This window comes from Halichoerus grypus, chromosome 5 (assembly GCF_964656455.1).
Source record: "Halichoerus grypus chromosome 5, mHalGry1.hap1.1, whole genome shotgun sequence".
Taxonomy (NCBI): Eukaryota; Metazoa; Chordata; class Mammalia; order Carnivora; family Phocidae; genus Halichoerus; species Halichoerus grypus.
In genome coordinates, this window is record NC_135716.1 from 86,960,410 (window position 1) to 86,974,001 (window position 13,592).

At 44.3% G+C, this 13,592-nt stretch overlaps 1 protein-coding gene across 1 annotated transcript in view; it reads right to left on the bottom strand.

Annotated features, from left to right (window-relative positions):
• GPR89A (G protein-coupled receptor 89A) overlaps nt 1-1,602 on the bottom strand; it is a 58,005-nt gene extending 56,403 nt beyond the window's left edge. Inside the window, exon 1 of the mRNA XM_036068786.2 lies at nt 1,379-1,602. Coding sequence (XP_035924679.1) covers nt 1,379-1,420 — 42 coding nt within the window. The 5' untranslated portion in view covers nt 1,421-1,602. The remainder of the gene's footprint in view (nt 1-1,378) is intronic.
• Nucleotides 1,603-13,592: the final 11,990 nt, after the last annotated feature.

The following is a 13,592-nucleotide window of genomic DNA, read 5'->3' on the forward strand; positions in this document are numbered from 1 at the left end:
ATCAGTGCTACAATAAATGCTATGAGGAAAACAGAGTAGCTGAACGAATGAAAGCTGGTAAAAGCAAGTGGCTTCCACCCTACCACCCAGCAATGGCACTACTAGGTATTTATCCAAAGGATAAAAACATAGTAATCTGAAGGGGCACATGCACCCAGTGTTTATAGCAGCAATGTCTGCAATAGCCAAACTATGGAAAGAGCCCAGATGTCCATCCACAGATGAATGGATAAAGATGTGGTGTGTGTGTGTGTACAGGAATATTACTCAGCCATCAAAAAAATGAAATCTTACCATTTGCAATGACCTGGATGGAATTAGAGGGTATTATGGTAAGCAAAATAAGTCAATCAGAGAAAGACAATTATATGATTTCACTCATATGTGGAATTTAAGAAACAAAATAGAGGATCATAGGGGAAGGGTAGTAAAAATAAAATAAGACAAAATCAGAGAGGGAAACAAACCACAAGAGACTCTTAACTATAGGAAACAAACTGAGGGTTCCTGGAGGGAAGTAACTGGGTGATGGGCATTAAGGAGGGCACTGGTGATGAGCACTGGGTGTTATATGCAACTGATGAATCACTAAACTCTACCTCTGAAACTAATAATACACTATATGTTAATTAATTGAATTTAAATTAAAAAAAGCAAGAGGCTTCCTAGACATAGCTTGCACAGAATAAGGAATTAGTGTTTATTTAGGTTTGTACCCTCAGCGTTTTTATAAAATGGTCGATAAAAGTCCGCGGACTGTGCGAATGAATGAAGGTGCCCAATGGGTAAAGGAGGGTCAAGAAAAAGATCCGAAGAGCGTGGGCAGCAGAAAGAGGATTAAAGGATGAGGTGTTGGTACACAAACCAAACCTTAGACTACTTTTAAGGTCTCCGAGCTGACCACGACTAATTCCTGCGAACGGGGATTCAGGATTTGACAACTAACCAGAAAGGTCCCCACGTGTCCCCAGGAGCCAGCTCCCATTGGCGAGCTGCGTATTCCGCGCCCGGAACCACTCTCTTCCCCGAGCCATGGGTCAGAGGCGCAGTCCAGAAGCTTCGGGACGCTTTGGGGACCGCTCTTTTCTCGTGGCTCGGGCTCTGAGCATTGAGGCCGCGTGATTCCCTCCAAAAGTGGACGAGAGAGTGGGTAGACAGAGGCTGGGTGGGGGCGCGGACGGCCGCAGGACGCCTTCCCACAATGAGGGCTGAGGGAACCGGACTCAGCAAATCTTACCCTCTCCCCGAGCTCTGGGAGGCAGGTCCAGGCGGCGGACGAGGACAGCGAGATCCTGGCCAGCCGGCATCACTGAAACCCCGAGAAGACAATTCACGAAAGAGTGGCTGAGGGGTCCCGGGGTGGGAGGCAATAGCTCACCTGAGAGGTAATCATGATGCTGGAGTCGATCAGGAAACTCATGGCGAAGTGTAAGGAAGGCTCCTGCCTCCAATTTCCACTCCCTGTTGCCACAGCAAGCTCGGGCCACAGGCCCTTTCACACAGGCGGCCTTCGCCCAGGGGCCACCGCCGGGACCGCGGCTAGCCAGCCCGACGCCATTAAGCTGCGCCCCAGTCAGCCAATCCGCGGCAATATCTAGTGCTTCCCGCCCCGGGCTAGGAGTGGGCGGGGCGGACGCGAGGCTCCTGGGAGCAGAGGCCCCGGAGGCGGGGCCAAGGAGAGGACGCTCTGGGGGCGTGGCTTAACTAGAGATGACCTGGCTAAAAGGGGCGAGGTGCAATTAGGTGGTCTGAAAATCCCAAAGCTGATGTAATGCAAGGTAGCATTTCATTTCTGAGGCCGAAGATGGTGGTGCCTGACCATCTTATTTGGTATCTTATTTTAAGTGGTAATTCCATTTTGTAATGGTCATGGCTAATAAGATGAAGTTAATGATTATAATGAGCTAGACTATAATTCAGGCATTGTCTTTTAAATGTTACTACTTATACTTGGCTACACAAACAACTACTTAATTACAGGTGAGGAAGAGTGGAAAGGCAGATGATATTTTTAGCAAATGTAGCTAAACAAGTAAATTTATGATGTGATAACAACAACAACAAAAAGCACACCATCACAAGAGAGTGATAATCTCATTGAACTTGGTGCCAATCAGCCCACACCTGGAGTACTGCACTTTTTGTACCACACTTTAAGAGGCACAGAGATGTATTGTAGCATGCTCGGAGGTGAGCCACTAGATGAGGACCGATGGGAGGAACTGAAGTAAGGAGACTCAGGAACATGATCGCTATCTTTGTGTGAAAGAATGGGTGGAATTGATATGGCCCCTGGAAATATATGTAAGACAAAGGACTGGAAGTTAGATGAAGCTAGATTTAATTCAAAACATGGAATAATTCTTTAAGGGTCTGAAGATGAATTATTTTAGGAAGCAGTCCCTCTCCCTTGGACTCAAATATAGACTGAATCACTACTTCATCCATTCAATACTCATTTCATGAAGGCTTAATGCACTGCTGTGAGGCTTCCTTTTGCACTAGGGCTCTAGCTAGTCCTGTAGTTCCTGTAGTCTCATAGCACTAGAAGCTGGCTCCATCTGAGTGCAATGACCCACTATGGGAGCCACTGTAGTCCATACCGGAAGCACAGCCTTGAGTGCACCTGGCATTGAGGACCTGATTGTTTAGACCACTGCAATCTGAGTAACTGAGACTCACAAATTTATTACACACAAGAGAAGGTGTCTCTCTTTCTTGGAATTAAACTCTGCCATACTAAGCATCCCAAACCACCTGTCAGATATCCAGAAGGCTAGGAAGCCATAGAGGTAGCCCTACTATGGGAGGAATCAAACCAGAGAACTGGCTACCTCTATCAGGGATGCAGGTAGATGCCCACACAGATGCTACATGATGAATTAGAATTTCATCTAACTGAGATTCAAGGCTGTGTGATAGTGCAGAATTCTGGGAGAGCATATCAAGGCAAATAGTTTACCTTGGTGGCTTACTGGGATGCATGGTGGGGATCAGGGTCTCAGTGAACTTGGCATAGCAGAGAAAGGCATGCAGTCCAATGGGCCCAGCCCTGTGCAAATCTTTGAATGGCACCATTCAGGATTTTCCCTACTGTAACACCTGTGTCCAGGTCAAGGACAGGTCTTGGTGACCCAAAGAACTATTACCCCTTGCTTCTGATTGCAGAATTTATCTAGAAACCTTCAGACTAGATTTATGTCCAGTTGACTCACCTCTCAAATCACTGGGAGGGATGGCTGAAGCTGAGAGCCATGAGTTCTTGCTCTTTTGTCCTCACCTTCACTTCTCTTTCCTATTAGAGCTATTACCAATCCCCATGACCAACAATGGCCTCTGAGAGGAAAGGAGGTCTCTCCTCTTAACCCCTCCAGACCAAGTGCACAAACCCTTCCCTTAAATCTCTGTACTCAGGCTGAGTCTAAGGTACAGCATTTAATAATAAAACTTTGCTAGTCATATGTTGTAAGACTATGGCAGTTATTATATCACATAGAATAATATTTATGATGGTGATAATAGCTAATACTTACCAAGTGCTTACTATGTGCCAGATACTATTCTTAGATCTTGACATGTACTAATGCATTAACTCCCTAACTTAGTCCCTGACTTGCCTCTATATGGCAGACACAATTGTTCTGTTTCTTTTGGAAGCATATTGAGCACATTGGTACTCATTGGATTCCAGGACTAGGAGAATGAAGCTTAGACAGAGAAAGGAGTTCCCTCTTCTTCCTATTTCTTTTTTCATCCTAGAATCTTTTTCTTTTCAGGATTTGACATTGAAATATCCATTTTCTTCACAGAAAGCCTCACCCCCTATGGGCAGCATAGGATCTTACTCTATGTTCACAACTGGACAAGAAGGTGAAAACATAACTGTGCATTAGCAGTACACAAACAATATCATGGGCTGTTTTCTTATATTTGTAAATTTGTAGGATTATGTCTTTCTACTTGCAAATCAAAATTTCTATAGATTTTTTTCCCCTGGGACATGATGAATTCCTTCCAATTTATGATTTCAGGTCTTTTTTTTTTTTTAATTTTATTTGTTTATTTATTTGAGAGAGAGAGAAACAGCATGAGAAGGGAGAGGGTAAGAGGGAGAAGCAGACTCCCCGCTGAGCTGGGAGCCCAATGTGGGACTCGATCCCAGGAATCTGGGATCATGACCTGAGCCGAAGGTAGTGGCTCAACCAACTGAGCCACCCAGGCACCCCTGATTTCAGGTCTTTTATCAGACTTTCTAAGGAAGCTTTCTCCCATTAGATCTTTGATGCTTATGGTTCTCTTGTCCTGACTGTCTTTCAGGAGGATCCATATTTATGTGTTGGATTTCTATGGCCTTCTCTCCATGTCTGTTATCTCCTCTGTGATAATTTTCATGCCCTGTTCCTCCTCTTGGCATTCTGGGAGACTTCCTGCAGTCGTGATTCTTTACAGTGCTGATTTGGCTTTATGTGTTGCTAATTTTGTTCTTTATTCTTAAATTCTGCTGTGGCTTTGCTTACTAACTCTGCCAGCTCCTTCTCCAACTCAGTCTACTATCTTATTATCTTCTGTTTCATTTATTGCTTTACAAAGTCCATGTTTTCTTTAAAATTTTTGAGCACACAAAACAGATTTTAAGCTTACTTTTGTTCTTTAAGTAAATATCTTTTGAAATTATGCTATTCTTTTACTTTTGGTGTCCACTGTTTGTTTTCTCCAAGTTGTCAGCTATCTCTTTGTTGTTATTTTCCTTGTCTCTTACTCATCTGTCTCCAGTATATGTGTGGAACCTAACTAGACACAGTAATTAGCTCAACAGGATTTTTAAAAAGTCAAGAAGAAGGGTCTTTGATTACTGGATAAGTGAGTAACTAAAAAATATTTAAAGGGAAGACAATTAGTATGCAATTCAAGAATAATACAGTTTCCTAGAAATTATGGCTTCGGTCTGATACCACCATGAAAAAAAAAGTTGGAGAAAGTTGAAGTTCTGATCTGAGCTACATTAGAGTTGTTCATATTTGTTGTAATGCTGTAAGAATACCCCTTGTCATTGTGTCTGCCTTAAAGACGTGATTGAGGATTTTTGGGTCACATTATATTCTGTGGGTTCAGCTCACTTACGTTTGCTTGATCTCATCCATTTTCTGTTGGTTTTATTAATCTAATTCAATTCTGGAGATGCCTTGATCTTTCTTCCATCTCTAGGTCCAGCCAGCATAGAGATGATAACTGTAGCAAGTGAGAAAGGTAGAAAAATAGACCTGGAAAACCTGGATGAATTAGAAAACCTGAACATTTTTCAGGAAAGCTGAGTGTTAGAGAAAGAGAAGCTGGGGGGGGGGGCGAGGCGTGAAAGCCCCTCAAAACTCTGTCCTGGCCCAAGGAGTCATGACCAGGCATTGTCCTTGGCTAAGGGCTTCCCTCATGGTGGCAATTGCACAGCCATCTGGAATTAGCATTATAGTTACCATCTATTCAAATCCTGCTTAATGAAATCATTAAAACAAAGAAAAAGGAGCCATAGTTGATGTCTTTACCTCAAACCCTCCTCCTTGCTAGTTCATTCTTTCCACAGGAGTTGGAACAGTCTGAGGGAAAGTGACCAATAAAATATGATGGAAGTAATGGTATGTGACTTCTAAGGTTCGGTCATAAAAGACCTGGAAGCTTTTGCCTTGATCTCTTGGATAACTTGCTCTAGGGGAAAGCAGCCACCAGCTCAAGAGACCCTCAAGCAGACCCAAGAGCAACTGGACCTGGCAGGGCTAACTTGCGAGTCATGTAACCATGTGAGTGAGTTGGTCCTACCACCCCAACTGCAGGCCCTGTCAATAGCTGACTGCAACCTCATGAGAGATCCCAAGCTACCCCAGAATTCCTGACCCACAGAAACTGTGAGAGATGATAAATGCTCATTGTTGTTTTAAGCCACAAAGTTCTGGAATGATTTGTTATTCAGCAATAGATAGCTAATACATCGATCATCAGAGGTGACATTTTTACTAAATATTTGCATGGCATAGCCTGGAGCTCTAGCTTTGTAGCCTTTGATTTTCATTTCTTCACCATTCACTGTTCAACTGGTAGGCCAAAGAAACAGATTTTAGGTTTTTGTTATAACCACATCTAACCTCAGTTTTTATCAATAGGTAAGGTATTGCTAGATCCTATAACAGATAAATCTTAAGATCTCAGACGACTAACACTATAAAGTTTATTTTTTTATTTAATTCAAAGTTCAAAAGTCCAATTAGAAATTGATAGGGATGGGAAGGCCCTCTGATCTACAATCATTCAAAGACTCTGACTGCCATCTTCAACATATGGCTTCCAGGTTTGCTCTGGGTGATGACATCTAGCAATTCATGTGAAAATCTCCCCACCCCCACCTTCTTTTATTTATGACAAAGCAAGCCTGCTTGCTTCCCAAGCCTGGAACCAATCTCTTCCTCAGAAATATTCCTATGTAGAGTCAGCCTAGAGTACATCCCTTTGGTGATGGGGAGTGCTTGGCCAATTATCTCCTTCCTGCCTTGGGAGATGTCTCAGTACTCATTCATGCATTCACCAAACATTACTATGTTCCAGGCACTCTGCTAAGTACTGAATATTCAGAGTTACATAGGATGAAATCTCTATCCTAAACTTGCCTGCAGTCAGATGAGAGAAAAGGAGGAGATAAAACAATTTGATAGATGCTATGGTAGAAGTGTACACAAGTATTGAGGGATCACAAAGGAGGGAGCAACTAACTCTGTCTTGAGAAGTTCATGGAGTTTCACAAAAGAGGAGACAACTGAGCTGAACGTTTAAGGGTGAGAAGGAGCTGACCATGGAGAAAAAGGCAGTCCAGGGCAGAGTCCTGAAACATCATGGAATTCATTTGTCACCATGGGCCAGGCCTGTCTATACTAGGGACAAGCCAATGGCCCCAGAAGGTTGGGGCACATATAGGTGTGGGTAGATGTCGGAGATGAGGCTGCAAAGATGATACAGCAGTCAAGCCCTTGCAAACAACAGAGATAATTTTGGCTAAGTTAAATGAAACAAACAAGCAAAACTCTGGGATAGTTCAGCAAACTGAAGGAAGGCTAATGACCAGGATCTGGAAAAAGAGGAACCAAGCCTGGCCCAGAAATCTAGATAAGCAGGAACTCATTGTGGGTCTGTTGAGGGGCTTCTGTCAAGATGAAGGTATTCCAACCAAGTTGCAGTCTCTCTGTTACTCCACTCAAGATCTGCATTCCATGGAGAGAAGGTATGATTGGCCCATTTGGGTAAAAAAAAAAAACCAAAACCAAAAAAATCCCTGACCCTTGACCAGGAGAAGTTGGATAAACATTACTTAGAGTTCTACCAAGCCTATCTCTTAACTGAGGAAGTGTATTTCCCCTAGATAAAATTGAGATGTTATTATAGGAAAAGGGAGAATAGATTCTGGACAAGTAAAAACAGATGTCCTATCTGAGTGGGTTGAAGTCAGTTATAAAGGCTCTGTATGCTGTGTTGAGGAATTTATAATTTATTGGGTATGTAATGAGGAGCTGTTGAGATTCTTCTTTATCGCAGCCATTTGGCTGAGATTCAAGGGCCATTTACATGGTAAATCCCAGGCAGAATTTTTTGGCCAATTTTATTTTGAGTTATCTATTTATTTTGATCTGTAATGAATAACTTTAACTCTTCCTGTAGTTGTCAGAAACATGGAAGAGAACAAATCCTGTTCTTTTGCCTCTTCCCATAAGGCCAAGCAAGTATACTTTTTGATTTTTCCTGATGTTTGTGTAGAGAAAAGGAGGGAACAAAGTGACCAAATCTAACTGATAAGGAGAGTTTTCATGTTCTTTCTGAATCAGAGTCTCCTCTATTCTACCCAGTGGTGAGCTGGAACTGGTTTATACTGGCCCATAAGAATCATTTCCTGGAATTTTGTGAGCCAGTTGTTAAGTACAGTCATTATTTATTTATTTTTTTTAAAGATTTTATTTATTTGTTTGACAGAGAGAGACATAGTGAGAGAGGGAACACAAGCAGGGGGAGTGGGAGAGGGAGAAGCAGGCTTCCCGCCGAGCAGGGAGCCCGATGCGGGGCTCGATCCCAGGACCCTGGGACCATGACCTGAGCCGAAGGCAGATGCTTAACGACTGAGCCACCCAGGCGCCCCAAGTACAGTCATTATTAACAAACTGCATATTGTAAGGTGGAAATACCCAAAGCTCATTGCTTTTTAATTATTTTACTATTATCTATGCTAATTGGTTATTTATATGTATTGTAAGGTGGAAATATTTTAGAATGTTGTGCTACTCTACATCTCTCCCCAGCTGTGTGTTCAGTGACATTAGGCTGGGAGCCTGAAATAATTGGGCAACGGTAGGAGAATTTACACCAAGGAAATTGGCAAACACTATAAACCAGGAAGGACCTCTTTACCCTGCAGAGAGCAGGTTGTGGAATATTTACCAGAATACCACTGCCCCCTCCCCATACCCTAGTCCTCTTGTTCCCCAACCCCTTAATTCCAAAGGAAGAATAACCAGAAACTAGGGCAGTCTTTTCACAGTCTAGCTTGGTCGACAAGTCAAAAGAAAAAAACAAAGATGGCAAAAAGTCAAGTTAGTTTTATTTGTTTTGCAACAGTCTAACATGTGACTAGTAGCTCTAACATGAGGATGTGGAGGGTTGGAGAATTCAGGACACAATCTCAATAATGCCTCTCTCCCTTGCCAGAGATCTCCCCAGGAAGTTTGTTATGAATGTGCTTCTTAGCTGAGTCTTTACTAATCTTGTCATAGGTGGAAACTTTTGCAGAAAAAGACAATGAAGCCATCTACTTTTCCCTCCAGGAGACTTCATGTATCTTTCCAGAATTCTCTTTGTCTGCCCTAGAGAAACAACTTCCAGAAGCAAGTGGGGCTGGAGCTTACAGTATATCCCACTGATACCTTGGTAGCTGACTTTGGGAGCTACAGGGTCTAGGGCAGTGGAGAGTGACTTGTCTTTTATAAAAATCTTTCTTTCATCTTATCTAACTGTTGAACCTAGAGTTTTGTTTCCTTTTTCTCCTTCCTTCCCAGTTACATACTTAGTTAAAATATGATAGTTACAAGAAGGGAAAGTCTCCCTGACTATTCAGTATCACTTCTAGGCACACACTTACTTTGTTTTACAGATTGTATTTATGCTTAGAGGAGTTTTCCATCCAACCAGGCAAACCTTTTTCATCTAAATTTTGCTAACTTGGGTTGTGTGGTCGTTTGCACACAGTATGCATAGAGGGATCATTCAGGGTCAGGGGAAGGAGAGAAGAAGAGATATGTGGAGTGCGATGGGATATGCTGTGTGGGTGGTATGCTCCTTTTTCACCCCAAGCATGACCTGATGACCCTCCACAGGAACTCATGAAGAGCAACGGCCCACACTAGCCTTACCCCAGGCCTTCCACCCGGCTTAAACCTGAAGAGTTCCTGCACGCAGCTCTTTTAGTGTCCAGGGGCTCACTTCTGCCATGACTCAGAGACGGTCTCAGGGGCTGGTGCATCTCTGCACATGAGCCCTGGGAAGCTGACTATCCGTAGCACCACCTTGAGCAGTGGATTCTTGCATGGCTAAAAATGTGCTTTTTTCATAGTGCCATTCTTAGGAGTTCAGGACTACAGAAATGTTGACCATTTCTGCCCCTCATTTACTTCCTTCCCTTTACATATTAGCTCACTTTTTGTCAGGATCTTAGTCAACAATCTGTGCAGTATTTGAAAGTGGTGGCTGTAATTGCTTCAGTATATATTTTACAGTAAGGACTTCTCACAAATTTGGATAAGGCCTTCCTCCCTTTCCTTTTGTTTCCAAATTAGTGAATTTTTAAAAACACCCACTGATTTCTTCTAGTACACTCAGTGTTCCCTGGATATCAATTCATTGTTCTGTCTTGTGAAGGAGGGGCAAAATTTGTTACCCCCAATTCACCGAGGGAAAATTGTCATATGGAGCAGGTAAGTGATATCGTGGGGTCCTGAGAGTCAACAAGGGGCAGCCAACGCTTCCGACTTGAACTTCATTGATTTTTTGTGGAAGATCTTATCCCCAGGTCACAGTGACCTTTAGGAGCATTTGTCTAATCCTGTGTTGGATGTGTCACCTGTGTGGCAAGTGACATAGTCATGGTGAAAAGCAGATAGGCCTTTTTATAATGCCCCAAATGCTAGGCCTAGGGATTACAGTGCCAGGTTTGAAGTTTCTAACAACTGTGAGTAACTCTGTCCCTCCTGGTCACAGATCTCCCCTGATGGAGGTGTTATAACTGCTATTAAGTGATTGGCCCTTTTCCTCTGGAGGGAGCTGCACTTTGGATACCCAGCTGTCCATCGCTTCTTTTTATCGGTAGATCTATGTGCCCTAAGGGTGTTCATCTAACAAGGGAAGGACTAGGAGTAGGATTTAAAGCTGGACCTAATGGAGCCCGGGGAGGGGGGGGGAGGGGCGGGTATAATCCTGAGTCAGTCATAATTATTTGCCTCAAAACAGATACTGAGGGATCTAGCTGTATAGGGTAAGGGCCTCAACGGACACACAGCTGCCTGTGAATGGAACCTGGGACATTTTTCCAGAGGATGAAAATAATTGCCAATCTGTCCCCCAGTCATTTCTCAAGGTCAAAGAGCCTCAGGTTCCTACTGAACATATGGGGTCCAGATTCTATTTTGAGTCTTCTCTGAGAAAACTGATCTCCAGAGTGTCTATTCCATATTGAAAAACTCTCACTAGGTAACTGCAAGGCAGGTTGAGAGGGTGGGATGGAAACCACCCACCTCCCTTTCTTCCCAGTCTCCCTGCTGCTAGAGGAATCTTTCAGGGAGTGGCAACACTCGGCAGGCTCCAGACTTGGCAGCCAACTCATTACTCCTTACGATACCCCTGGAGGTAGGTTGGTGGCGAATACCATCTCGAGTTTGTAGACAGAAAACCAAGATACAGAGAGGTTAAGGGATGAAAATAACACAGCTACTAAATGGCAGAAATAGAAAAAAAAGTGTCCTGGTCCCTTGATGCCTGTGTCTATTTATCCCCAGATAGTCTTCCTTTTTTATTGGGAAGACTAAGAGGGAAAATGGCAACTTCCATGGTGGCGGGGTAGGTACAGACAGTGAGGCAGGATGCTGCTCCATCCGAGGAGATACACGCACTCACAGGCTTCTGTCCTCGCCGAGACAAGGAGACCAGCAGCCTTCCCCTAGGCCCCTGCAACCACTTCCAAACAGCACCAAGCCGCTTTCGTCTAGAGCAGGGTGCCCTTCTCTTTTCTTTTTCTCTTTCGGATTAGGTCCTAGTTGAGACAGACACTCCGTTCTGGTGACGATCAAGCTCTTCTCAGGCTCTGAGTTTATATCTTCTTAAAATGAGTCTTTGGGAGTAAAACTGTAGGAGTAACAGTGTGGCCATTGGGATGAGTGCCGTGACACAGTCTCTCAGGTTCTCAGGCCCGGGACTGTGCTACTCGTCTCCCCAGACGGAAGGTCTGGGTGGAACAGTGTTGCTGTCAAGGGGCAGATTCAAGCCATAGCCAGAAAGTCACATGTCTTTGAGTTAAATATACCTCTTCTATTCAACTATCCACTGCCTGATATGTTCTTTCATTGAAAGTTTGTCACTTTGGATTGACCTAGGTAAAATATATTTTAGGCTGTCTTTTAAAATGTGAAATTTCCCGGAGTAATGATCAAACAGTCATACCTTAGGATGAATTGAATTTTTAGACCACTTTGTTTTAGAATGGGGCGCTAAGGAATGGGAATGTTGTCACATGGGGAGGAATAGTTTTGGAGGAGGCTTTGCTCTGGAAAAGCATATCTAGAATGAATATCGTAAAAGGAAGGTGATAACCAGAGAGGGCAGCACAAGGGATTTGCAGGCTTTGGGATGATGCTGGCTGGGGGAAAGATAGCATTAAGGCAGTTTTCTGGGTACTCCTTTTGGGTTCCCTGGTGGTCCCTTGTCCAGATCTCTGCCATGTCATCTTGGTATCTATCCCTCCTTCTATAGCCTTGGCACTTCAGCCCATGAAGCATAGCTTTGGTTTAGATCAACCATCTTGGTTATCACTTTGTCCCTCAGCTCTGGGACTTTATTGGCTCCAGGTAAAAATTGCTCCCTGTGTGAAATGTGTACTTGTACTTGAGGATTTCCCTGGACTGGACTCTATGTTTGAGGAGTATTGGTTGTGAGGGTAAAGGGTCGGAGAACTTCGAGTTCCCTCTGGTTCCCTTTAGTCTCTATGTCCCTTCCAGGGATGAGGCCTGGTCTGGGACTAGACTTTGGGATTCTGGCTGTTTGAGCTCCCACTTTATAAGAGGCTCTCCCTAGTACCACTGTGATGGTCCTTTTTGTCCACATCTTGTGTCTCAGCAAGGCCTGAGAGCTGACTCTCCTCAAGACAGGCCAGTGGGCAGGTTATCTGCTGGCTCAGACTGGCTTGCTCCCAGCCCCTGATGAAAAGGGATGTGGATTTCAGGGTGAGCACTGATATTGGAAGAGGAGAGGAAAGAAGGGGATCTTCTTTCTTCAGGGAAGAAAACTGTGACCAGACCTCGAGGCCCTTTCAATTAAGGGAGAGGGTGGGAGTCTTGCTCCTGTTCTCTGATGGTGCCCAGGGCAGAATCCCCACCAATTCAAGGGATATAATTGAATTAGAACCCAGGGGCTACAGTGACCCCAAAGAAAGGTCAGTGAGAATACTGGGTATCTCCTGGACTGATGATTTTAACCAAACACTCCAACATGGTGAAATGAGATTTGGGACCCATAGACACAAGTTGAGACCATAAATAATATGATCAATTCCACAGGAAAGCTGGGCTCACTAGTGTAGGCTGACATTGCCAATCGGTGCCTCACAGGTTAAATTTGGCTTGCACACATTTTGTTTGGCCCACATGGCATCTTTAAAATTTAGTTGGCAATATTAAAAATTTCACTGAAAACTTTGGACTTCTGGCTTCTCTGGAAAAATCAGATGGTCAGGTACCACCGCCGGGTAATCAGGGCCTGGTCCTGAGCAGCAGCCGCCCTCTGCCCCCCAATCTTCACAATCCTAGACGTCCCATGGCATTAGAACAGGCCCACCCCACCGGTTGGAAGCACCTGCCTGCATCCTGTAGGATCTGAGCGTGGGCCCCGTGATATATGGTCATGTGGTGTCTGCTGGGGAAGTGCTGGGGTGATGAAAATCGGGCTGAGCTAGTGAGCTTGAGTCATGACTGGCAAAAAGCTACGAGGCAACCACAGTTCTGATTGGAGGGATTTCTATGGAGAAATGGGGATGAAAGCAGAGCTCCCCATTGTAGTTGGGGTAGAGGGGCAGGGCAGTCATTCGAGACTGGGAACTTCGATGGGACAATGGGTTTATCTTGGCGGCCCTTTCATACGGGAAATGTGGTTTCCTAGTTGTACAGCAAGTACCGTGCCCCTGCAGCACCTGTCCAACCAGGGGTGGGTGTGAGGGGAGGCACAGAAGACTCAAATCATGGTGGCATCTTTACGTTTTGGTCTTGCCCTATGTTAGCTCTGGTGTCTCCTTTTCTTTCTTTGGCCCCACT